The sequence below is a fragment of the Oenanthe melanoleuca genome, chromosome 3, assembly GCF_029582105.1.
Source record: "Oenanthe melanoleuca isolate GR-GAL-2019-014 chromosome 3, OMel1.0, whole genome shotgun sequence".
Taxonomy (NCBI): Eukaryota; Metazoa; Chordata; class Aves; order Passeriformes; family Muscicapidae; genus Oenanthe; species Oenanthe melanoleuca.
This window is the reverse complement of record NC_079336.1, coordinates 6,763,528-6,790,092: the sequence shown is the minus strand read 5'-3', so window position 1 is coordinate 6,790,092 and position 26,565 is coordinate 6,763,528. Positions and strand designations below refer to the sequence as shown.

The 26,565-nt window shown below is 43.1% G+C and overlaps 1 protein-coding gene across 2 annotated transcripts in view; it reads left to right on the top strand.

Moving 5' to 3' along the window:
* Positions 1-26,565, top strand: part of KLHL29 (kelch like family member 29) — a 386,641-nt gene that overhangs the window by 328,906 nt on the left and 31,170 nt on the right. For both annotated transcript variants that reach the window (XM_056487785.1, XM_056487786.1), the window contains 4 exons: positions 1,793-1,992; positions 8,630-8,889; positions 21,339-21,537; positions 24,226-24,408. In XM_056487785.1, the coding sequence (XP_056343760.1) occupies positions 1,793-1,992; positions 8,630-8,889; positions 21,339-21,537; positions 24,226-24,408 (842 nt within the window). The remainder of the gene's footprint in view (positions 1-1,792; positions 1,993-8,629; positions 8,890-21,338; positions 21,538-24,225; positions 24,409-26,565) is intronic.

Sequence of the window (26,565 nt, the reverse complement as noted above, 5' to 3'; positions counted from 1 at the left end):
TTTAATTCCTTGATTTGCTCCTGACTCTCTGTGATCACAGGCAAGTGATTTTGTCTCCTTGTGCCTCAGTTTCCTCCTGTGAATGGGAGTAGCCATTGTTCACTACCTTAGAGAACACTATGAAATTAGGGACTGCTAGCTGCTCATCCATTGAAAATGAAACCTCTTTAAAGCTTTGATCCTGCAGAGATCATACTAAATTTATTTCATATGAATTAAGGCTGTGCCCTTGAGTTGACCAGGCCTGGTCAATGAAGGACTAGTGACAAAGCATCCACTGCAAATTTTAAGCATTTCTCCAAATGATTTTAGGTGTGTTGTTGGGACGGATGGTTGGGATGTCGTGCGGGAAAAAGCCTGAACCTCGTGTGTTGTTTATTTTTCCTCCCTGATGATAGTGGAGGTCTGACCATCGCCTTTCTAGGCAGCTGTGTGAACCCAAGAGGTTGGTAGTGCTCGTGGTAGCTTTTGCTCACGCTTCAAGCTGGCGCTGCCTGTGGATAGTGGTGCTGTGGCCAGTCCGTATCTGTCGCGCTGCATCGTGTGCCGGCTTTGTGTCACTCGTGCCGTGGCTTTTGCAAGTACTCGAGCAGAACTGGAGCGAGCAGACGTTGACTGTCCAGTGACAAACAAAAAGCTCATGTTTCTTTGAGAAGGTGCTGGATGGTCCTAACCATTAAAAGAGTTTATTTTCTTACTCCAACAGATTTCCCCTCCCCTCCTTGATGTTACCAAATTTATCATCACTTTTGTCTTTCAGGTGTAACCTGTCTTTAGTGTTGCAGACACATCAGCCATGCATTAAGAACTGGGCCCTTACTTTAATTCAGTATGACTTTCTTTTTGTCCAATAATTTCACAAGCACTAATGCACACTTCAAATGCAGGAGATACTTTGATCCCCAAATTGTTCAGCACTTCATGCAGGAAAAACCATAGGCCACAGTCATGAAACTCCTAGAGGATGGCTGCTGGCTTCCTGTGGCAGAGCTGGTTGTTGTTTTACCCCCTCTCCCTTCTTTGCTCTAACCATTTTGTCTGTCTAGCTTGTCTTGTATTCAGTTTTCAAAGCAATTGCCATGAGAGGCTTCCTTTTTTTAGTGCCTAAAAGGGAACAATAGATTTTTTAGAATAAGCATATATTGTATTTTATATGGCCATCTGTATATCATAGATACCATATTGATCACGTCTATCATTTAATATAACATACTGAGAAGTTCAAGTTAAATAGAAATTACTATTTTTTTTACTATTTTTTATGAAAAGGTCTTTAAATGTATCCTTAAGTGCACATAACATCTAAAATTATTCTAATGCTAGATTCTTGAAAAAGTAGATGACCTTTTCTCTTGAAATTGGAGAGTGGTTTTTCCTTAACAGTTATATTATACCAGAAGATGAGATGTTAACCACAATGTTAAAATGTATTGTTTCCCTTTGAAAGCTAATCCTGTTCCTCATTTTCATTAATGTTGGATCATTCATTTTCCTTTTTCTTTTTTTTTTCCTTTATTTCCTTTCCTTTTCTTTTGCAACTGTTTTTGCATGAAAATGCAAAGTAGCAATAAACAGATTTTTTGTAAGACTTGCTTTAAGACTCTTCTCTTTCAGATCCAGTTAAAGTTTTTAAGTTCAGTTATTTTAAAATTCATATTCTTCAGTTCCGTAAACAAAAATAATGGAGAAATATAATGAGGTGCAAAGCGATTTTCTAGCCCTCACTAATCAATAAATGCCAATAAAATGGGGATGGTGTAATGTCCATAATTTAATTGTCTGCTGTTACCAGGTCACCACGAGACAGCAGCAGAAGCGGGGAGAAGCTGGAACTGGCCATGTCCAACCTCACTGCGGATGTCCTGGAGTTACTCCTGGAGTTTGTTTATACAGGTTCTTTGATCATAGATTCAGCCAATGCAAAAACACTACTGGAAGCTGCCAGCAAGTTCCAGTTTCATACTTTCTGTAAAGTCTGCGTTTCATTTCTAGGTAAGAATCATTGCATCTACTCAGGTTTTAAGATCTTCTGTTAAGGTTTATAAACCTGTCTTTGAACAACTCTTAAAAGATAATGAAGAAACTCAAGATGAAATAGAGTAAAATAAAGGAAATCATTAATTTGGTTTGTGATTTGAATTTCCAGTGCTGGCATGATGGCCAGTGGAAAATGGTCTCAAAAAGTGTAGCTTGTTGCCTGTGTGGCAACAGCTTTCACATCTTATAAAACCTATTTTGTTCCATACTTGGAATCTTGTTCCATACTTGGAATCTTGATGATACTTTGTTTCCCAGAGGATGATCTATGCATAGGTACTAGGGTGTAACACACAGCTTGCTTATAACTGTGACAGCATATTTTGGGTTCTACACCAGGCCAGCTTGGTCAAACACCAAAAGAGTTAGGAGGTGGGCTCCAATGAAGGAAGAACTGCAAATCTGCAAAAAAAATTAAGGACTGCATTGCAATATCTGCATTTTTCTTACATTTGTGAGAAAGTCATTCTATACATGTCCAGTGTTCCAGATTGAATGTTCCTAGGTTTTTTTGGTGCATACAGAGCTGTGGCCTGATGTCATCAGAAAGGTGGGTAGAAGGGAAGGTTACTGTGCCTATCCCTGGTAACGGGTGTGCTCTGTGTGCACAGGGAGCATTTGTCTCAGTGAGGGTCTACAGAGTAGCATCTTTGCCAGTGCCTCAGTCCATCCTCTCATGGCCATGAGAAACCCATTCTTCTAGCCAGGAGCACCATGTCATCCTGCTCCTTTCACTTTCTCTCTGCTTTCCAGCAGAGAGTGTTTCAGAGAAGTCCAAGATTTCCAGCTCAGCTAAGCTTTACTGAACAGGAACCAGACAGACCTGGCATGGCAGAAGAGAAGCCACAACTGCAGCTCAACTGAAACACGGTGGTTCAAATTCCTGCCTGTACCACAAGCCACTCCTTCACTGTCACAGCTGTAATATCACTTTATTAGACAGTAATAATTTTAAAAATAACACAAATTTATTAATACCAAAATCTTCATGTTATATGATGCACTTCCCAGGTATAAGTACCAGATAACTTTTTTTGACATCTGATTTCTGCTTGGGCTTCCTCATCTCCCATCTTGGTGAAAGAGGCATCGTTCTCTCTGAAGGGCAAATAAATTGTAGGTTTTCCTTGGGCAGTTCTCATTTAAAATTGACATCTGCTATTGCCTTCTATTATCTAGAATGTGGAAGATGAGAGTTTAGAAAATGTTGCACTCAAAAAACAAGAACAACCAAAAAACCCTCAAATGAGTCCAGTTTACTGCTGTGTTAATTTTCACTGCTAAGCCAGTCTGCTGGCCTGATGAGTGGTGTGACTAGGCTGGTGCAATGCAGGCAGGAGTAAAGATTCTCTGACATTGTATTCTTCCAATTTTTTATATGCCCCTTATTTCAAAGTCTGTTCTCAAATGGAGGGGTGCTGTTGATGTGAAATCTGTGCTTTGCAATCCCACCATGTAGACTGTGCAATTTGAATGAGGCTCTGGTTCTGGCATTGCTTGCTCCCAACTTCCCTTCACCAGCTTTTTATAGTGATTAGATCTTACAGCCTTTCCAGAAATACAGGGTATGTTAGAGTTGTGGTATCGCTGAAGATTCAACCACAAAACCAAAATACATTTATTTCACTGAATCACTGTGAGAGTTCTCTTTTCTGATAGTTAATATTTTAATTCAGTGAACCATGTTATACTGTGAAATAGTAGAGTTGGTTATAAGTTCAGTGATATATGGGGAGTCACTGGAACTTTGTATTCTCATTTGGAGAATTCACTGAGTGTAATTGCTTATTTTTATTTATGGCTGTGACTCGATTGCACTACAGAGACAGCAGAGCATTTGCCATGTGAAAAGTTTAGGGAAAAGCATTTTGTCTTCTCTGTGGCTGTGTTTTTATTTTTCACTTCAGCCACCTCTGCTCTATACAAAGCAAAAATATGGTAAAAATCAGGGGTTTTTTCCTGCAGGGTTTCTAGAGGGTTGACCAGTATAAACAGTGAATCTTTCCCATCAGTAGCCATGTCTAAATAGGGAGAGAAGGGAAGTTCAAATATGTAAAAGCCCCAAATTATAAGTCTGTTGAGTATAGCACAGCATGAACAGGAAGTTCAGGTCATCCTTTTTCAGCCGTGAAGATCCAGGAGGATCCTGGCTTGGTGATGTCCAAGCAGCTTTTGTGTCTCTGTCCTGGGCCTCTCAGCAGCCTTGGGCAGAGGCACCCCAATTTTCTTGCTCTTTTTGGTGAAAAGATGTGGTAAAATGTGTCAGGAAAGTAGTTTCATTTCAATGGAAGATTTCTTAAGTGGCTTCCCTGGGATAATTATAGCCATGTTCTCTCTCTTCCCCACATGCTGTCTCCTCAGCTTTTGTCTAGACCAGGAGAAATGAGAACAGTTTTGTGCTGACTGATGCAACCATGGTGACAGCTTCATGCAGGCACCATATGACAACTGGGCAAATGTTTGCAAACTGGTCAGAATATCATAGGTATTTTCTCCACCCATATGGCTGTAGACCTTGAGCCTTTTCTTTTTTTAATTTATTTTACACTATCATCACATTCATGGCTTGAATTGGGTTTCAGGTGATTCACCAGTATCACAATTTCAGTCCATGATGCATGGACACACCCATCACAGGAATGAACACATTCTGATCTTGTACTTCAGCCTGCTGCTGATAAATTGAAAGTTTTCATCCTTAAGCCTAAAGAAGTTGATGGAACCTGGTAGTTTCATGGACCAGAATAGGAAAGAGTGGGAGCTCTGAATTTTCTTAGTCTCCTGAGCAAAGAGCACAAAATCAACGTTTGGAAAGAGTATTAGAGGGAGCAGTGAGAAAACTGAATGATGGACCAGTGATGAGACCTGCATTCCTCCAAAGAAGAGGCCTTTATGATCCTTATGAATTTAAGAGAAAGTATTATGGGCAATTTTTTTATTCATCCAGGGTGGAGAATTTGGATCCAGCTGGAGGACTGCATTGCCCAGCCCTGGAAAAACTCTGATATATACACTTCATATAAACTATGTATAAATTTCAACTATATCTGGAGATAGGAGAAAGGAAGAACACTCTCACAAGGAAAGAAAATCATTTGGACAACTCATTAGTCAATGAATGCATCCAGAAGTCTTCCACCTATCTCCCATCTTCACATGCTTTTTGACACAAGTAGGAATACCTGAGGAGTAAGTTTCCCATGTACACACAATATCACAAGGAATATAAATTTTATGCTATTTTTAGTGATATCAAAACTATCACCTAGAAAGCATCTCTAAGTGAAAATGTAGTGCTTGATGCACACAAGAGGGGGTTTACAACCACCACTGAGTTTCCATCGTGCTGTTATCACCATCTCACTGAGTAATCCTGCCTGCATACTCTTTCTCATTGGTGTTATCTCAAGTCTTCCCACTCCCAGAAGTGCAGTTGGAGCAGTCTGCCTGGCTGATTGTCTCCTGATGATGCTGCACAGGATCCCTCTCCAAAGTCAGATCTAGCACAATGGAAAATACCAGCTGCTGATCTGCATTATTGTGACACACATAGCAACAAATATGCTATCCAGCACTGTCTCAAACCAGTGAGAGCCTACTAGATTACATCTGATATCCCTGAAATTCACTGATGAGCCTGTTATAAACTGTTCTTGAGGACTGGGAATAATTTAGCAGTCAGTCCTTCTGTTCTGAACAGAGACAAGGTGAAATGTAACAAAAATGTGTTGTTACAAACCCGGTGTCGCTGTGGCAAAACAACAATTATTGTAAACATGCCAGTGTCCAAAGGAACGCAGCTCAGGAGCAGACAGAGCAGAACTGGTCCTTAGCTGTCTTTGTCATGCCAGCTTTGACAAGTACCCCTGGATTGCAGTCATTTGTGATGAGCAATATTGTGTAGCTGAAGCCTATGCCTCAGTGGTCAGGTAGGCTCCCTTTATAGTCAGTGAAGAGTAATAGGCATTGGTGAGGCAGGGTTCTGCTCATTCTGGAGTGGTCATCCAAAATATTACCAGATTAATTCAGAATATTACCAGATTGCTACTTGGAATTGCTTGTTTATGGGTGTGCAGGGATATTAATGTGAATGCAGAGTTGCACCACTGACAGCTGAAGTCAAGAGACAGCCAGTCTTGCTGCCAAATTTTAAGTCAGAGCTGAGAAATGGGGACATGAGGTGATATCTTCATGTTCATAGGATAGTAGAGATTTTCCATATCTCCTACACCTGCTGTCCCAAGGTCTGTCTTGCTCACCAGCAGTGAATCTCTCTAGTTCACATGGCAGTCCTTATCTTAAAGGATGTTGCTGTGCCCACCTTGCTGTGGTGCTCATCACATAGAAGTGAAGTGCAGAGAAGTGTTGTCACCAGCCTCATGCACATCCCCTAATCCCACATCTCCCTGAGACCCCTCTCCACAGGTTCTCACAAAAGTTCCTGAACCAGAAAAGGACGTCCTTGGAATCTGCCACCAAGAGGCTTCTCAGGGAAGAGGAGGGAATAAAGCTCCAAAGGCCAACATGGACCTGCTTGGATCAGTGTCCCAGGCTGCATCAGTCACCCAGTGTTGTTAGAGCTGGAGGAACTGTCCAGATCAAAATAAACCAGCTGTGAGCAGTGCTTTTTTTGTCCCACACTACAAGCTCAGCTGGAAATGGTATGGGGCTCTCTCTTGATAGAGGCAAACCCAGTCCTCTGAAGAGAAAGACTCTTGAAAGTCTTTACTATCATGTGCTGCTTAATGAGTCAAAATTGATTATTCCCTTCATTATTAACCCTGTGAGGATAAGGTGGAACAGTGGCAGATTGGCCTTTGACTTGAGAGTTTGCCAAGAAATTATAAGAGTTTTGGGTTCTGTTAGATGATTACTTTACCCCAAGCCATATGTACACAGTGAAACTGTGCCAGCAGACAGAAGCAAGGAACCTGGAAGGTATTTTTTGGTTTGGAGCTTTTTTTGTGGCTTGTTTTTTATTTTGTTTGGGATTTTTTTTTGGGGGGGGGGTTTTTTTGGGTTGTTTTTTTGTTTTTTGTTTTTTGTTTTTTTGTTTTTTGGTTTTTTTTTGTTGTTGTTGTTGTTGTTGTTTTATTCTTTTTTCTCTTTTTTTTAAGAAAAAAAATTGTAGCTTTGGTCTTCATAGCTATCAGTTTACAACCTGTCTCTGGGCAGTCTTTGAGTGACAAAATCTACTGACAGCAAACAGTGCTGCTACTGCAGTCAGCTTGAGGAAATGGGCTCCTTGGAGTCAGTACAATCAACTGACGCAAAATGAGATAACCTAGTTTTGAGACTGCTGGATCTGTAGAAGAAAATAAGAGGAGTTGGGAGGGGAAGAAAGCAAAACAAACCCACAAAACACCTAATCTCATGTCAGATTTAAAAAAAATAGAAAAAGGAGGTTCATAATCCCGTTTTATTAAAAGCCGCATACAGATAGCGTGCAGGTTTTCAATCTGATGAAAGCAAAAGCTGGGTGTAGGGAAGAATCCCTGAGCATTTCCAGCAGAAGCAATCTGATGAGAGTTTTGTTTGAAGAGATACAGGGCTATTGCACATTCCTGTCCAGTGCTCTGTCATAGTGCACTAGGATATGACACTGCCAAAGGTGATAGACTTCTCTGACAGCACAGGAGCCTGCCACTGGTACCCATGCCTTTGTGATCTGTTGCAGTCTTGTACTTACTGCTTTTTTTCTTTTTTAGTCCTGTATCTTAAAAGAATATATTCTTCTTATTAGTAGTGGCTTGGTTAACAAAAGCTGTGAAGAATCTGAAAGTTCCTCTTATAAATGTCTAAAATGGGTGGGTTTTTTCTTCAAATAGCTGGAAAGGAAAAAAAAGTGCAGTCAAATGTATGGTGTAGCACACTTCTAACACAAAGCTACACACTGTGCTGCTGCTTCTGTTTGCTGGGAAGGAGATAATGCTGTCTCCTCTGTGCATGATTTTCTTTGAAACCCACTACACAACGTTTAACAGAAGGCGTTAGTATAATCTGTGTTTTGCATAAGGGATGTCATCACATTCAGCAGCAACAAAGTTCCTTTGAAAAAAAAAAAAAAGGGGGGGAGGATTTTTTTTTTTTTATTTGAAGTAGCTTGGTAGCTGAACAGGGCAAAAATTATCATAAAGTGACTGCAGCATTCTCAGAAATGTCCTTAGTGCTGTTTGCATTTATTCTTGTGTCTGCAGTGGCGTTTACATCTTTGCTGTTCCTTAAAGCAACATTGTAGGCGGTAGGAACAGCAGCAGTCTCTTGGCTGGGTTCCCATCCCTTGGGAAGCCCCAGATACTGTTATGTCAGTAGGTTTCCCCAGTGCTTTGTGGAGGCTTACATGAAAAGCAAACTCAGAAAGTGCATTTCTCTCCCCATCTCCAGCTCACTTGTTAGGCAGACTTTGATTTTTGTACCTTAAACCCCAATTCCAAATTAACCGAGGGTGCTGCTTCTAGTTAGCTCCCTGAAATGAATTAAGGTTGGAGGTTTGTCTATGACACTTACTTTTCTCGTGGTCTTGGAACAAATGTGAATCTTGCTTTTACAAATTCTCAATTGCCTTTTTTGTTTGTTTTTTTGCCTTTTTTAGAAAAACAGCTGACTGCTAGCAACTGCTTAGGAATATTAGCCATGGCTGAAGCCATGCAGTGCACTGAACTATACAACATGGCCAAAGCTTATGCCCTGCAAATTTTCCCAGAGGTGGCAAACCAAGAAGAGATCCTTAATATCTCAAAAGACGACTTCATTTCCTACATGTCCAATGACAGCCTGAACACCAAAGCAGAGGAGCTGGTGTATGAAACAGTGATAAAGTGGATTAAGAAGGACGCTGCAATCAGAGCTCAGGTAAAAATAATCTCAGCAGCCTCACTCTGCTCTGTTCCCATGAATGCCTCTTTTAGAATAGAAACCATCTCCATGAAATTCTAAGCATACAGGTGTGTGGGAGATAGGATGGGCAGTTCTGATAAAAAAAAAGATGAAGGGAATGCAGGCTAGACACAAAATGTATGTAATTCCAAAATCTGATCCCTACACCTGATCATTTAGAATGAAAATCTCATTTGTGACATGCGTGGTATAAAGATGGGGCCTCCAGTTGTTGACTGTAGGCTCAGTCAGAGATAAATTGAGAAGAATTACAGTTTTGTGAGTTGCTGCTTAAAGGGGATGCATTTTAGTAACAGCAGGAAATAAAAAATCTGTCAGAAAATCTGTATTTCTTTTGATGCCACATACTGAATGAGTATAACTCCAGTTCATAAAATAAAGATTCAGTCTCTTTATTGGCTGCTTAGATAATCCCTTGGGATTTATGTATTTATTAGAGTTAGCCTTTCCTCAACCATATGAGTTATGCAGTCTGCTCTTGTCTAAAGAAACTGAGTCTGTAACTTTGCCTGGAGCCATCTCTAGACAATGCTAGAAGCAGTGACTGGAGACTGGTGATTGTCCTTGGGACCAGAAATAATTCCTAGTGATATATAAAAACCTGCTACTTGCCTTGAGTCAACTCTGTGGTCTAAATCCCACACCTGTCCATTTGGAGGCCAGTTCTCTGCACAGACCCAGCAAGGGTAAGATTGCTTTCCCTTTCTTTGGAAGCCAGAGTTGTTTCTGTTCAACCCCAGTCACAATTTTGGCTGTTTTAAGGTGGACAGTAGCTCATGGACCACGCTATATCTCAGGGAGGTGCTTGGCCAAGTTGCTGGTGCTGTCCCACATCATGACAGCCTGTGCCTTCTTGACTGAAATGTGAATTCTAGCACCTAAACATACAGTTGGATGTTAAATGTGTCATTGGATGTGATCCAGAGCAGCTGCACATCCACACCTCGCCTCTGAAGTGGGAGAAATAGGAATTCTTGCTCTCCCCAGGCTGCTGGATAAGAGCATTAAGGACAGTGGGGTACTGCATGCCAGGCCAAGCCTTGCTGCCTGTGCTGCTTCACCAGCTGAGCTCCTGGTCCCTGCCAGAGCCTGCCCTGTGTGCCCGGGAGCTGTGGCTCAGCAGGACAGTCGTGTGCCCCATGCTCTGACCACCTCTTCCGTGTGCCAGCAGTGCCATTTAGCATTGCCTAAAACACAGTATTATGGATTTACTGAAATGCACACCTTTTGTCTCTTGCTGGCCTTGAAAAACACAGTTTTATAGAGAGTTTCCCTGAGTGCTTGAAGTTTGATGGCTCTGTGCCACTCTGAACTGAACACGGCCTCAGGGGCTATTCCCAGGGGCTGGAGTTCAGGAACCCTGCAGCAGGAGCCTGTTTGCTTGGTGCCAACAGAAGGTGTCACTCAGCAGACAGTCTGGGTTATGTTCTCAAAACTGCAGTTTTAAATATTTCCTTCTGCATCCTGCTGAGGCAATGTTGGGAATTTGTTTTTTAAGTGGAAGTTTTTCTTGCTGCCACCACCGCCATCCCCTCCTCTCTTCCTTTCCTGTTGCAGTTGCTTTTCTGGGCTTTTTTTATTCCCAAATTTCCTTCCACTCTGTACTGGTTCTGCAGTGCTTTTGTAGTTTATGATGGCAGTTTTATTTGCTTCTCCAAATTTCTCTGTGGTGCTTTGGTTTCATGCATTACTTTACAGGAGCTTTTAATTTTTAATTTGTATTTATCCAGAGATAAGGGTTTTGAATAAATTACTGTTAAAGATACCGAGAAAAAACTATTTTCCTGCCCAATCCTACCACTAAGCTAGTTTATTTAAATACTAGCTCTCACTTTTCTTAGTACTCTGTGCACTGCTTGATCTATTATAAAGCTCTTAGTTAAATAGGTACTTATTTTTTAAAAGCAGAAGTTCACATTTACCATGAAAAGTACCATCTTTACAATAATGACTTCTCCATTTTCAGAGCTTGGGAACAAATAGCTTCCATGGTGAATAGGAGGGAAGATAGACCTAAATAATCTTATTTCTAATGAAGATGATAATGAATAAAAATTTGTGCATGGTGTGCCAAGAGCTGCCCAAGCTCCTGTGAGATGCACAGGCTGCTCAAAGCTTTGGAGAACTGGGCAACCATGGCAATGTTGAACACAGGATGAACCTTTCTGCAGGAGCTGTGCATGGATATTTTTATTTTATTCACAGTCTGGAGATAGAGGCTATGAGCTACCTTTGGACACTTTGGGGTGGAGGACACCAGGTCTGTTGGGTGTCTTGGGAGGGTTGATGGATGCCATGAATTGCAGCAGTCCCAAGACATCACTCCAGCTGTACTCCACTCCTCAGGTGACCCGGTCTGGTTTTATTTCTCTCTCCCAGAAGCAGTGCTGGCAGTAAATCCTTCAGGGATTTCCAGACCCCCTTTCTTCATAGTCTCCCCATCTCCCTTTACCTTGACACTTCAGGCTCTATTGTCACATTTTTATATTCAATAGCTCCAATGGCAGGTAACTAAAATGCCTCTTTGGCAGCTTCTTCCAAGTGCTGCATTGGTGATTCTCCCAAAGGTGGAGGTCTGGCACAAACGGGGAAAGGGCTGTGCTCTTCATCTCACCTGCATGTCCATCTTCCCTGGCAAGCCTGGCAGGGGCTCTCTCAGCAGAGACATCCCCGCAGAGGAGCTCCTCTCTGAATCAGCACTCTCTGCCCCCGGGGCAGCTGCAGCCCTCCAGAGCTCCTTGTGCTGTAATGGCTTTGTGTCACTCTGCAGTGCCTGGGGACAGTAAATCTCACCACTTGTATTCCCCCATTGCAGCCTCATGCCGTGCTCTTACAACAACTTATCCATCACTGCCTCCCCTCCTGCCCGATCCCCTGCTGAAAGCCTCTGGGAAGGAGATTTTCAACGGAGCCTTCTGTTCTCCTGCAAGGGCGTTGTTTGCTGTCTACCTGCTCTTCTCTGCCATTCCAAAAGCTTTTCTTCAGATGTCTGACTGTTTCTGCTTTTGTTAATTCTTTCCCACCAGGCTGGAGGGCAGTGACAGGGAAGAAAGCAGGATTTTCTTGGAAGGCAAGTTGAAAAGCTATGCTCTGGCTGATGTTTAATTGTGCACATTGTGCTCATATGAACAGTGCTCATAAAAGTGCTCTGTGGTATTACAAAAGACAGCATCTGAGCCTTGTTACAGAGAGAGAACAGCAGTGCTTTAAGGGTTGCTGATCATGTGCATAAGACAAAGAGGCAGTTCATGTTAAACCAGGATTTGGTAAATAATTGTATCCCCCTAGTGTGTTGGAGCAGTGCCCCAGCTCATATGGTAACGTTTATGTAGTTGGTTTAGTGCTGCTGGTAGTGCACTTTAAAACTGGTCTGGCCAAAAAAAGCAGCCTGTGAGGTGAGGTCAGGACTGGTAGGTAATTTCCTGTGCCAATGGACACAGAGCACTGGTTACAGGAGTCCTGACTGCTGTCACTGAGTGCAGAGCCTGCATCTGACTGACACATCTGGGAAAGCTGAATCTACTCTTTTTTCCTATTTATTTCTCTTCCTGACTGATGGATGAGATTGTAGGGTTTATCTTAACAGTTATCCCCTTGATAAGCTTATTACAACTCCAGCGAACTCATGCAAAAAATACATTGCATAATGGAGGTTTTGCTGTCTGAAACCAGCACGGTCTGAGCTGCCTGAACAAGGAAAGATTTCTGCCAGGCCCCACGCAGTCTTCACCTGAGCACATCCCCCAGCTCTCAGCATGGCCTTGGGCAGGTTGTTTCACCTTTTTGCCCCCATTTCTTACCCTGTAAGCTGGAGGGAAGTGATGGCTCCCATGAGGGCTCTTGGGAGGATTCAGTGGATAATGAGCCACACTGTCCACGGCTACTGACGACTGCCAAAGCTGCTCAGAGCTGCAGTCATGCCCAGCATCCACATGGGATGGGAAAGATGGGAAGTGGATGGATGTGTAGCAGTTTGCTGCCTGTCCAAACCATAGACATACCAAAGCTCACTGGAAATATTCTCACTTTCTCTTCCAAGTCCAAAATTGTATGTTTTCACTGAAATAAAAAAACCACACTGCTATGTTTATTAATTGCAGAAAGTTTGGGAAAACAAGAGTCCCCATTTCATGGAAGCTTCCCTCTCACCCTGAGCAGGGACAAGACATGAGGGGAGGGCAACGTTTCAACAAGTTGCCCAGAGAAGTGCTGGAAGAGAGGCAGATACTGCAGTGATGAGTGAAGGACAAGAGGCTCAGCTGAATGACAGCCATCTTTCATTGCACTTTGCAAGGATATCATCATGTGCCCTTTTTCCAAACCTTTAAAATCAGTGTCCAGCAGCAGTACAAAATGTCTCCATCATAAAGGCATTAACAAGTTTTTTATGAACTTCAGTCCTCAGAGGCAGATTTATCTAAACAGCATCTTCATGGTCTCTGAGAACCAGAGATGCATAGACAAATTTGAGGTAATTTAGAGAAGAGAAACACAAATGATTAAAAGACTGAAGGAACTGATGTGAGGAAAAAAAAAAGATTAAAAGATGTGAATATGCATGACTTGGCCTAATGACAGCTAAAGAGGGATAAATGTCTACAAGTGTTTGAAGCCCCAAGGAGGGGGGTTGCCTGGAAGGATGCATGGAGATAACAACAGTAAGGACCACTGGGCTGAATTGGAGACTTGGCAAATTAGTCTAACACTAAGCAAATTAGTCTAACACTACAAAAACACAAAGCCCACCTGTAAGCCCTGTGTCTGTCAGTAAGGGTAAGGAAAAGTGATGGAGAGAAGGAGAAGAGGATTTATGTCAAAAAAAGCTACAAATGCCCAGGAGCTATTTTGGCAGTGACAGAGAGTGGCAGTTAGAAGGCAAGATGCTGCAGAGGAAAAAGGGTTAGTGTCTGTGAGAAAGCACATGGAAGATCCCTTATTTCTCAGGCACATTTTAAAGAATCTCCATGCAGAAGAGCAGTTTGCTTCAGGAAAATGGAGAATCTGACAGGTAACAATGACAATTCCAACTCTTCTCTGTGATGACAAGGAGGTGATGATAGAAGCTGATATCCAATACCAGCATGCACAAATTACTTAATTCATCATAATAAGAAATTAATTGATCAATCAGTGTGCTCAAGTCTCAGCAAAGAGTATTGGAATAAATGTGAAAAAGGGTGCTTCCAAGGGAGCCTAAGTAAGTTAGGCACTAACACTCTGTAACACTTCAATTAGGCTTCTTTGAAAAGCCCACACTACCCTGGTGCTTTGAAATCCATTTGTGGGAAGAGCAGACAAATGCAGAAAGATGCCATAATGAAAGTACAAGAAGCTTCAATTTCTCTGAAAGTGAAGAACGCAAGGGATGAGCAGTAACCCCTGTGATTTCCTGGGGATGGGCTGCTCAAAGAGCTCCAATTTGAATGAAGCTTTTGCAGACACTCAGCTCCCATACAGGCTTACAGAGGGAGAAGAAAAGGCAGCAGCACAAATGGAATCAGTGCAGGAACATGCCCTCAGCTATATATTGGAGGAAGAAACTGCATTAAATAAAAAAGAGGATGCAGGTGACATTAGCAGTTCCTGAAATTCCCTCTCTACTAAACTTTTAAGTTTTTTTAAAGGGATACCCTTGACAGAAAATCTACAGAATTATTTCTCTGAAGTTTTAATTGGTTTGAGGAGCTCCCTTGTCTCTCAGTCTGATCAGTCCATTTGTGGCTCTTCCAGCACATTTTCCTGTTTTTTACAAAATCTTTCTTCACTGTTGCTGAAGCAACGGCCTTACAAAGACCTACATCCACGAGCAGCTTCTTACAAGTGCTCCCTTGCCTTGTGCTGCATGTGGCCCCAGCATTCAGCACCAACCTCCAGAAACAAAATCATTTTACATTATAGTCAGGCATTTTAGAGAGGTATGGCACATGAATTCACATGCCAGTGTGTTGTAAGGATGGAGGCATCAGAGTTTACTTGGTTCTGTGAAGCACCTGAGAAGCTGCAGCTGTCTTGTGGTTGGCAGCATGCTTGTGAGGTGCATTGTTTGCTGTATTTGAGTAGGTGATTGCCCAGAAGCCAAAGAAACACCACTTAGCCCTGGTACACTTTGGAGGAACTGCAAGGGCTTATTTCACAGAGTTTAGTCAGCAAGCTAGAGAATGCATGGTAAGAGTGAGGCTTTTTTTAATCCTAAGTATCAGGCAGATTCCAAGTGTGATGGATCAATGATTTATCTTCCTGTGCATTTAAAAGCCTCTCATCATATTACTGCTGGAAATACCGAGCCGAGAGCTGCTTTGCAAACAGCTGGGAGAGCAGGACAGCCGCTCGCTGGTGACATTACAGTGTTTAGTCAGCTGTGCTGCCATAAAGATGTCACACTGAAACCTGATTGCAGGAAGACAGAGGGGCTGCTCTTTCCTTCTTGCTGGGCATGAGATTTATGCACGTGGCATCCTGCCACCGAGCCACCAGCTGAACCCAGTGCCTGCAAACCAGATTTTCTGCCGCATGTTTATCTCATGATATTAGGAGGCTGTTGGCTGACATGCTACCAAGCCTTTGGGTTTAATCTCAAGGCAGGATTGCAATTCCAAGAAGTCAGTGTGGGTGATTAGTAAGTACTCCAAGTGCAGCACAAAGCTTAGTTGGGCTTGGACATGACCTTGGTTGTAGGAATGTGCAGGAGTTTTCTGGAAGCAAAGCGTGTCTTTGTAATACCCAGGTTTTAGATAAATCAATGCAAGTCCCCTCATTACAAAGTAGCAGGGCAGCATTGGGAAAATCTAGCCAAAAAAAGTCTTATTTCTGAGAATGGCAAAGCAGTGCACCAACAGCTTTGGCATCCCCAAACCAGCCAGTTACCTGTTGAGCTTGCATTTGGAAACTCAGAGATGGCAATATTTTGAATCTCAGGTTGGGTAAGCTGTGGCGTAAGCCTGGTTTGGGCTGGAGATGGTGGTAGGGAGGGACCACTCATGTCACCTTTCCAGCTTGAAAGGCCACAGTGCCACATCCCCAGCTGTCACCATTGCCATAGGTCACTGGGCACTTTGTTACCTGGGCACAGCCAGGTGTTTTTTAATTAGCATGTTCTGTTCTCATTTGAAGGAGTCTAATGCAGTGGGGACTTGGTTCTACTTCAGATCTGCCCCTGATGGCTTCCTCCGTCCAAGGAGGTTCTTGCTCCTCACACTGGGATAATGCACTACGTGAGGCAAGTCTGAACCCAGGGCTCCTATGAGACAATATAAATCTCCTTCAATGCAAATCAAATATATTCCTACTTTATAATGTTTTGAAACTATTGCAGTTATGCATAAAGGGCTGAAACAGCAGTTCATTGGAGCAAAACCCTACTGTAATGGGGGTAATCTACCTTCTGTATTTGTATTTCTAGCTGAAGCCTGTTTCTTTAGGCAGAAAGTACAAGGGGGCCTTTGTAGGGAGAACAGTAAACTAGAGAGACAGATGAATTATAAGGCATAAGGGAAACATTATTTTGACCTCTTTGGGCATTACTTCAAAAATGTTAAAAATCTTGAGAGCTTTCCAGTGGAGCATTTAAGGAGCAGGAAATATGACTCCGTGGCAGTCGACATGCTTCCTTTAAACCTAATGTATACTGTTGTGGCCCAAGTCTGTGCAAGAGTACAGTGAGAGTCCTTTTGGAGAATACTTGTGAGGATTTTGCTGGATTAGAGATTTGAGAATAAAAAGATTATTTTAAATGTGATAGTGAAGTGGGTTTTGTAACTGAGACTGTGAATATGCCAGAACAAAGCCCACTTGCAAGCAAGCATTCATAATACTGATGTAATCAGTAGGAGAAGAAATGCCATAAAAAGTGTAGAAAAGTAAATGTTCTCACTCAAACTACCAGTCAGGAATAAAAAATTTAAAAAAAAAAACATTAGAGACTTTTGTAGTCTCACTTGCTAAAGCACTGGCTTGCCTAATGAGATGGGAGTAATTTGTGTGTGAACAGATTATTGAGGAAAGTCTTGAATGGGTCAGCTTCAAGGTATAGCTGGTCATGTTGGACATATTCCTTGGAGTCAACACTGGCCCAGTGGTAACACTTAGGCTTCCTCATGGCATGATCACAACATTCTGAGCACACCCAGGACAAAGGGACACAAAAATTCTGGCCAGAGGGTGGAGTTAATTGCCCTCCAATTTGGATTGACATATGGATGTAGACATCTTAGTGTACCATGGTGTGAGGCATGGTCTGAGGAGCACAATCCATTTCCCAGGAGCTGATGGCTCACAGTTGTGCCCAGAAGGGGACATTGATATTCTCTGCTTCCCCTGGTGCATCCTCTCAGCTCACATTCCTCTGTTAAGATTGTTAAGTGCGTTGACTAAATCTCTCTTAACTATAACATGAGTTTACACATGTCTGGCTGACAAGTAAATGCTTAGTTTGTATGAACCCATTTATGTGTCTGAATATAGAGTTGAATCTCTCCGTGGAAATGTTTGATTAATTAGGGAAAGAAAAGATCTCTTAAGATTTTTCTCTCTCTGTTTCATATGAAACACACTTGTGATTGCAGACTGGTGGAAGATCCTGCTTTCTGTCCAGCCACTGAAATCAGTGAAAAATCACTGAAATATGTGCCTTGAAGCAGGACAGATAGCATCTCTTAGAAGCCTCTGCTCTCCTGTGTCCCCAGTAGCTGTCCACAGACTTTGCTGTTGTGGCAGCAGTGCCCTGGCTCCTGCAGAATACTCTGGCCATTCACAGGGTATGTGGCAGCATCTCTCAGCAAGAACTTTATGAATGAGATCTGCTGGTGCAAAACCTGAGCAGATCCCTTCACCCAACAAAAGCTACACTGAGGTTCACATCACCTGAAAAAAAAAAAACAGTTCTGATAGTGTTCAAAAACTTTCCTAGCATTTTAAACAATAAATATTTAGATTTTTGCATAATGGCGTCTGTTCTCAAGGAGCCTGAGGCATGGTCCTACATGTTTATGACTTGGTAACTCCTAATTTTAGGCCCAGAAAGGGTATTAATAGTGTTTCCTTCACCCTGGGGTGTGATGCAGGCTATAGAGTAGTCATAAGTGATTCCCAACAAAGACCTGAGAAATATTTCTACTTGTCCAGCCAGCATCTGCAGCCAAGCAGGGAGGAGAAAAATCCCCAGGGTTACAGGCACAAACCACAATTCCAGGGACCCGAGGTGGATGAATTTGGCAATGTGCCCTGTGCATTTATTCTGCTGCTTTAGTGATACTGGTAACACCAGTGCTGTAGATGTTTCATAGTGTATAAGGCACAATGGAAAGACAAGAGAGAATGGAGAGCAAATAACAGATGGTAAGGAGGTTGAAATGCTTTATGGTGCTTATTCCAGTCTTAAATGAAAAGGATAATAGTAACAGGATATTTAGTACAATCATAGCTAACAGAGCTGGGAAGTCTTCATAAGGGAGAATCCAAAAGAAAAAGGCTGCTGATTGCCTAAATCACTTGAATATTCTTAAATCAGTGAGGCTAAATGAAATTCACCCTTGACTATAATGCTTAAAAGAGCTGGTGCAAAAAGAAGTTGCTTTATAAAAGCTTCTCCTGTCTTGTGGAGACGCTGCCATGGTTCATACTCCTTAAATCCCTTGGTGAAAAACACTGCAATTCTGTGTACCCTTACTGCTCTCAGCACCAAGCCCGAGTCGTGGCTGCGTGTGGTCGGGCACACACACACACACACACACAGAGCCAGCTTTCTGCAGCTGTTTGAGCAAAGGGAGGAGTAAGAGTGAAAAGTGACATCGGTTTTGATATGTGACATCAGCTTTCAAGCTGATGAAAGGGAGCAACATGTTCTAATTATTATTCCCCTTCAAAATAAGCCACGAGCTCAGACAAAAGAGGAGAGAAAGGAGGGGAGGAATCCAGGAGAGAAACAGAATCACATTTTCTCACTTACCTAATTAAAGCGAGGTGGGTGAGCGAGAGGGAGAGCTGTGCTCAGGGAGCAGTGCTGCCCCATTTATTAGGGAAAGGTGGGAAATGGAGGCAGTAACTCCACTGGGCCCTTGGGAATTGTTCCATCCCTGACAGAAAGGGGCTGTTATCTCAATGCTGATTGGCAGTCAGCTTTTGGATGTGGTGGTAAGTGGAATGCCACGTCTCCAGCAATGGCACACCCATCTGTGCTGGTGTTTGTGTAGTGGCTGCTTCCAGTGCAGACCAGCCTTGGGACTGTCAGAGGCAGCTCTGGCGTGTCCCACCACTCCAAGGGAAGGTGCTGGCTTCTGTGTACACTCCATATGTCTTACAACTTTATTTAAACTGCCCTTTAGCAACTTGTGTTACTTCCTGAGCAGCCTGTAGTGGGAATTAACCTCCCCCCAGGGATTGATTGATTGTGTACCCTCTCTCTGATTATTCCCCTGTCCCGATGCCACGTTTCATCTTGGCTCCTGTGTAAGGTTAAACGCCTCCAACCTTCTTAAAAAAAGCACTTCCTGAAGTCAGAGCTTTGCCACCCACTGCCATATGTCCACTGCTTCCTCTCTTACAAGGTAATGACATTAAGATATCTGCAGCCAAGTGCCTGACATTTGTGGCTCTGGGGAAGGAGCAGCCGTTGTACCTCCTAGAAAGCACTCAGAAATGGATTTCAACAGGGGAGGAGTGTCTTCTTTTATGTTTTGAGGTTGATGAGGTGATCTCAAGCCCTACTCGGCTCTATGCCACACTAGAGGTAATAGCAAGGAGTCAGGAATGTACTGCTCATAGGGGTGTTTTTTTCCCAGAAGAGAAGCACTGCACTTTTCCATCCCTTTTGCATCACTAAACATATTTTTTATCCCCAAACAATTACAGAGCGGCCAGGCTTCAAGTCTTTATGCTGTACATAAAATTGTGAGCTCTAGTGTTGAGGAGAGCTGATAAGCTGAGCACTGGGAGTCAGCCTGAGACCCTTCATCTCCTTGGGGCCACAGATTTGCAGGCACATGTGGGGCTCAGCTCCCAACAGGTTGTTGCATTTTTGCTTTGGCAGAGCTTGCACCATGCTGATGTGGCTCTCCAGTAGGAGAATAGTGTGAATTTGAAGGAGACATCCTTTGTTTTCCTTCTAAATTCAGCCTGCCTCTTCAGTTTGGGTGGGGAAGGGTGAGGCCCTGGAAGGGCTCCCAGGTGTCACTGCATCGTCCACCTGCTTGGCCATCCCATTGCCCAGTTCAGGCCATATCCCTGCCCTCCCTTCTCACCATGCCTGTGCTCCATTCCCATTCCTGCTCCTGCCCCCTGGTCTTGCTCCTGTTCCTGCTGTGACTTGGCTCTCACACCCTGCAGGGACAGGCATGCTGCTGAGAAAGAAAGTAAGAGCCAAGAGGCTTCTGGAAGACCAGAGGCATCTGCTGGCCAGCAGATTCTGCTGGCACCCAGAGTTTCTTGGGACTAGCACGGACCTCAGGAATATTTATTTGCATCCTGGCCTCAATCCCAGTTGGTATCTTTGGATGGTGCCACTGTATGAATATTTATTGCAACAGATGATTATCTTTTCTTGCTGCTCACCCTTAGTTTACATCCTTGTGTGCCTTGTTTCTGGAGTTCTGTTTTTTCCCGTTGCTCTCCTTTTCACTGTATTCTCATGCAGTGTTGTGATATACCCAGCTATATATAAAAAAAATAATCTGGGGATGGACTCCTGCTTTTTTGCTTGCAGTTTTCTCTCTTGGGGTTTTGTTCTCCTTTAAGCCGAGTTTGGTGACAGACAGCTTCATTTGCTCAGGTGTCCTTTACCCTCTGAGGTTTAATGTATTTGTTTAGAAGATGAAATGTCCTGTGAGTATTTCTATAGCACCCTCTGGAGTCAGACTTCCCTAAAAGCTAGAGCTCCATAATTTGTTTCACCAAAAATATACTCTACTAATTGAAAGATTTTTAGCAATTGGTTGACGTCATTCAGGCTCTACCACAGTTATTGACTTCTGTTTCACATTTATAATGCCAGAAAATACTTGTTTGGGAGTTTTACTACAGTGCAACAACCACACTTACATTTCAAGATTAATTCAGGTAACTCAAATGCTCACTCCATGTCTCCACTGCACAAGGTGTTCCATTCAGCCTGAGTTCAGAATGAGCTTTTTTCCCAAAAAATTCCTCCATACAGTGCTGTACAACAGGAGTTGCCGCCTTCTGAAGATTACTTTTAGGCTCTGGTACCAAATTCAGCCTGAACCAGGGAGCTCTGAGGGCTGCATTTTCTCTGTCCCACCCATTCACTAGGCAGGGCTCGTATGCAGCATCCATGACAAGTATCTTTCCAGGCTGGGTGACAGGGGGTGGTTTACAGGCAAGGAAGTGGAGATGCCAAGTGGCCAAACTCTGACGTGAAGGCTGCATGTGTCATTATTTCTCCCCCCTCACAGTATGCTGCAGAGCTGCTGGCAGTGGTGCGGCTCCCCTTCATCCATCCCAGCTATCTGCTGAATGTTGTTGACAATGAGGAGTTGATCAAGTCTTCGGAGGCATGCCGGGATCTGGTGAACGAAGCCAAACGTTATCACATGCTGCCGCACGCCCGCCAGGAGATGCAGACACCAAGGACCCGGCCCAGGCTCTCTGCAGGTAAAGCAAAATGTCCTGCACAGCACCAGCCCCTGGTTCCACATTTCCTGGACATGCCCTGGGACAGGGCACTGACCTCAGCTCCTTCTCTTGGCTCCTTCCCAGAGCCTGGTGATATTTCCATCTCAATTTTCCGTTGTTCCTTTCCTTCAGAATTTATGAGCCTCTCCCAATGGATGGACATAGGTGTTCAGATATATGCTCCTGAATTGAGATTTAAAAGGTGCCTGAATTTGAGGAGTTATTATCCTTACAGTCAGAGACTGTAACATTCCTCTGTTGTCCTGAAAGTGATCCCCTTGTCCTCTCTGCCTCAGTTTCTTTAGTTGCAGAAATAGGTGAATAATTTGGTTTTTTTTGCCATGGAGCTTTTTGTGGGGAGGATCTGTCTAATATTCATCAAACACCTTCACTTTCACAGCCCCTTGTAAGTATAATATATTTATATGGTAAGACTGGTGTAAATATAGTATTTTTATACTGCTGAGTACCATATCAGGCTGTTTAATGCCTCCAGAACAAATGGATCACACATAACATATTCCCTTTTACAAACCCAGCAGCTGTGAACAACTGAGTCTTCTTAAAAAGTTTCACAACCATTTTTCCTTTTTGGAAAAATGCATGGAAAAACCCTAAGTGCTCACCTTGCCAGCTGAGCCCGTATCATGGTGATGTGAGAAATACCCTAAATATTCTCTGAACAGAGTGCAGATACCACGTAGGAAAAGTGCATCCAAGAAGGAGTCTGATGAAGCAGGTGAATTCTTTTAACATGCTGCCTGTACTTCTGCCTCCCATAAGTGCAACAGAAAGCCAGACAAAACTTTCTGTCACTGCCACTGATGCTAATGTGGCACGGAGATGGCATATCAAACCACAGCATTTGCAGCTTCAGGAGACTGCCTCATCAAGGCACCTTTCAGAAGGATAAGGTGTAGAGGACTTTCAATAACAATCTACCCTAAAAAGTCTTTCATTGACGACAACTAATGGTGTGGTGTTTGAAGGGATTTTTGAAAAGTGCTTATTTTATGTATATAAAATTGTAGGTGTAATGTGATCCATTTCCAGAAGCTTGTTGATGAGGGAAAAGTGATTCTCTCAGCGTAAAGGAGGGTGATTATAGTTTTTTAGGTCAGAGTCTAATTATATAGAATCATGTTATTTTGCATATCAACAGCATTCATGGAGGCACAAAGGATCTCTAAACACCCTTTGTGGACCCACTGCTGCATGTCACATGCCCTGTTGAGGTCATTGATTATAATCAAGTTATGTCTTGCACAGGTGATTAGATTTTCTGGTATGGCACAAAAATAATGATCTCTTGTTACTGAGAAATATTTATTTAAAACTGTACAGCACTTTATCTTAATAACTTTTAAGAGAGTAACCTTGCTTGAATGACACAAATATATTTTTTGAAAATGCTAATGAAGAACGACGATAATCCATTACTCTGCAGACGCATTTCTCTCGGCTGCTGCTCCTAATCCCTCTTGCTGGCAGTCTTGCTCCTGCCCTGCACCTGTGCACACTTGTCTGTGGGCTGGGAACTGTAACACATCACAGCAATGGCTCCAGTTAGGAGACAGCTCCTGAAACTCTGATTCCTTCCAGCTGTGGCCTCCTGGCCGTTCTGACCCTACCTCTCCTGGCACCACACTGCACAGGGGCTTCCAATTGCTGCAAAAAGGTTTTTAACACTTGAGCTAAAGGCCAAGTCCAAACCATCCCCAGCACCTTACTCTGGGATGGAGGCAGGAAACATCCCAGGGTTACACTGTGACCCATCTCTGTGGGAATGAGTCTGGAGAGGAGTTTGGAGTAAGACAGAGATCAGGTATAACTCAGCTGTGGCTGTGAAGTGGGAATAAAACCTCAGAGACGTGGACTTGAAAGTTTTGCATGAAGACACAGTTAGGCTTGCTGGACACCTTGCATGTTACAGGCTTGGGGGAGCTGTTCAAGCACAGATAAAGCTCAGTTAATAACTATATTAAGGCAGGGGCCATTTCTATCTTGTTTCCTAGCACCTGGCTGACCAAGACCATGATCCATGACTGGTGCACATGTTATCTTGGTCTGGGAAATCTGCTTTCTCTGGGAAAAGAAAAAAAAAAAGCAAAAAAAAACCAACCAAACAAAAAATAACACGCCAGAGTGCATGCACAGAAAATATCAGGATGAACATCCATAACCATAGCTTCACTTTCTGCAGAGATTAGCTTTTAATGTGAGAAGACTTTCTTTAGGTTAAAGTCCAAACATGCTTTTCCTGGATAATGACCAAGCTCCAAAGCCATCACAATCCTTGACAAAATGCCCATTTTCTTCAATGGAAGAGAAGTCTGCTACCTGCAGGTCTCACTCAAAGACTGTTGAAATGAATGGACATCTTTACATGGAACTGCCTTTTTATTTCTTTCCCCCCAAGTTTTGCCCAGATGGCATTCTCCCTCCCTAGTCCTCCCAAGAGTGTTCATAGTGTCATTCCTCACCCACTGCTCCCCCTACACACATTCCTGTTTTTTCTCACCCTTCGTGCTTTGATTGCAGACTCTAAAACAGATTAATATATGATAAATTAAAATTTCCCTGACTGTTGAGTATTTTTGGATGGGTTCCTGCCTGGTTGAGAGATGCCACTTTTTTGTAATATTATTTTTCTTACTTGAATCTTAGGAGTAGCCGAGGTAATAGTCTTAGTTGGGGGTCGCCAGATGATTGGCATGAACCAACGTGCTTTAACAGCAGTCACTTGCTTAAATCCTCAAAACAACAAGTGGTACCCACTGGCCAGCCTGCCCTTCTATGATCGAGAGTTTTTCAGTGTGGTCAGCGCTGGAGACAACATCTATCTCTCAGGTAAGCAGCAGATTCCATAGAAACAGAACCACAGAAGGTTTTGATTTGAAAGGACCTTTAAAGGTCACCTAATCCAACCCTCCCTGCCCTTCCACAGGATGAGGTTGCTCAAAGCCCCATCCAACCTGGCCTTGAACACTTCCAGGGATGGGGCAGCCACAGCTTCTCTGGGCAACCTGTGCCAAGGCCTCTCCACCCTTGATATAAGAAATCTCTTTCTTATGTCCAATCTAAATCTGCCTTCTTTCAGTTTAAAACTTATATCTGATCCTGTCACTACAGGCCTTGATAAAAACCCTCTTTCCATCTTTCTTATAAGCCCAGCCCCCTCTGTCTTCTCCAGGACGAACAACCCCAACTCTTTCAGCCTGTTCAGCCAGAGCTGAAAACTGTACTCAAGGTGGGGTCTCACAAGAGCAGAGCAGATGGCGACAATCAGCTCCTCCACCAGCTGGCCATGCTGCTTTTGATGCAGCCCAGGATACAGCCGACTTTTTTGGGCTGTAAGTGCTGGGTCATTTCCTATTTCTTGTCCACCAGTATCCCCCAGTCCTCCTCTAGAGGGTTGTTCTCAATCCGTTGACCCTCCAGATTTACTGGGCTGGGAGAAAAGTTACAATACAGCAGCCCAGGCAAAGCAGGACCTGACAGAGTTTCACCTAGCTGCTCCTGGGGAGAAAAAAAAAAAAAAAAAAAAAGAAAAAAAAAAAAAGACAAGTGGGAAGAGTGGAAGGATGTTTGGAGAGAGGGATTTCCCTGCTTTATCATTCTCCCTGTCTCTGCGGTGTTAACGTACTCTCAGAGCAGTCAACAACAAAATATTGCAGTTGCAACGTGAAGAAAATAGGTCTGACAACCATCAAGCATGCAAAGAGGTTTCACTGCCATAGAAACACAATTTAAAATACTGTCTGTAGTTGAATCTAAATGGTAGGTTATGGAATTTGAGACAGACAGACTGAACTGCTGAATATGTGACCTACACTTAAAGTATTTGCTTACAGGAGCATTCATGTTTTGTACTTGTTGAAACCTCTGTTCTGACAGTATTCACTAGCCCTGTAATCTTCTTAGTTTTGGTGAAACTGAGACCACTCTCCTTAAAAAGCTTTAACTCCCAAAGTATCTGACAACACCATGCCCTGAGCATCACAGTATCTGGATTTTTGCAGTCTGTTGGTACCTCTGCTTGGCTAGAGGGGGGAAAGCAATTCCCACCAGACAATGTAAGGATGCTCTGATAGCAGCTGAGTGGGGGCTGGATGATGAAAAGAGGAGGCTGGGCAGGGAGGTGCGGATGTGTGTGATGGGAGGATGTCTTTGGGAGCACAGATGCACCTGGCATCTGTACCAGTGAGGGGTTACAGCTGTTGCCTTTCCCTTGCCGAGCTCTCTCAGTGCATTTTCTGCAGTAAATTGCTGCCTGTGGTGCTAAATTCCATTAATACTGCATAGAGACCCTAAGAATTGATTGGAAATTATTTCTTGATGGTTTTTTTCCCATGCTTGTTTGCCCATGCTTGAGAGCAGCTGGATCAAAAATCTTCTGGGGAGGCTTTTGTCAGATGTTGGCTTTTAGTTATTCTTAGCTGAGGTGCTTTCCAATATGTACAGCCATTTTAGGCTGTTCCTTACCTGGTAACAAAAGCTTAGAATCCTAATTTCAAAGCTCATTTCAGCTCTTTCCCTTGAGTCTGGAGGAGTGACCGGATGGTACTTGGTGGCTGCAATAAGGAGAGCTGGAAATGTAGCTAAGAGTCAGTTGATATTTTGCTTTGCTCAAATGTAGAAGATATAGGAAAAAAGGGAAGGGGAACCAACAGAAGTGAGAATGGCCTGCTTCAAGCTCCAAGTACTGGACCTTGCACTGCATAGCATAGGTTTGGAGAGCAAAATACAGAGGAGGAAGTCTGTTTTTCTCATTAAACCATGGAATTGTGTCTAGTTCATTTTCCTGGCTTGACCACTGACTCCTGGTGTGGTCCCAAATAAATCATTTCACCTCTTTGTGTTTCAAAACAGGATAGTAAAAGACCCACTAAGTGGCTATCTTGGAAGCTTTGAGCAGAAGTCTAAAAGTGACCAATATAAATATTTCACAAGATCATCTAGAACTGTTTTACAGGAGTGGTACAGCTGGTTCTGTCTTTTATCTGC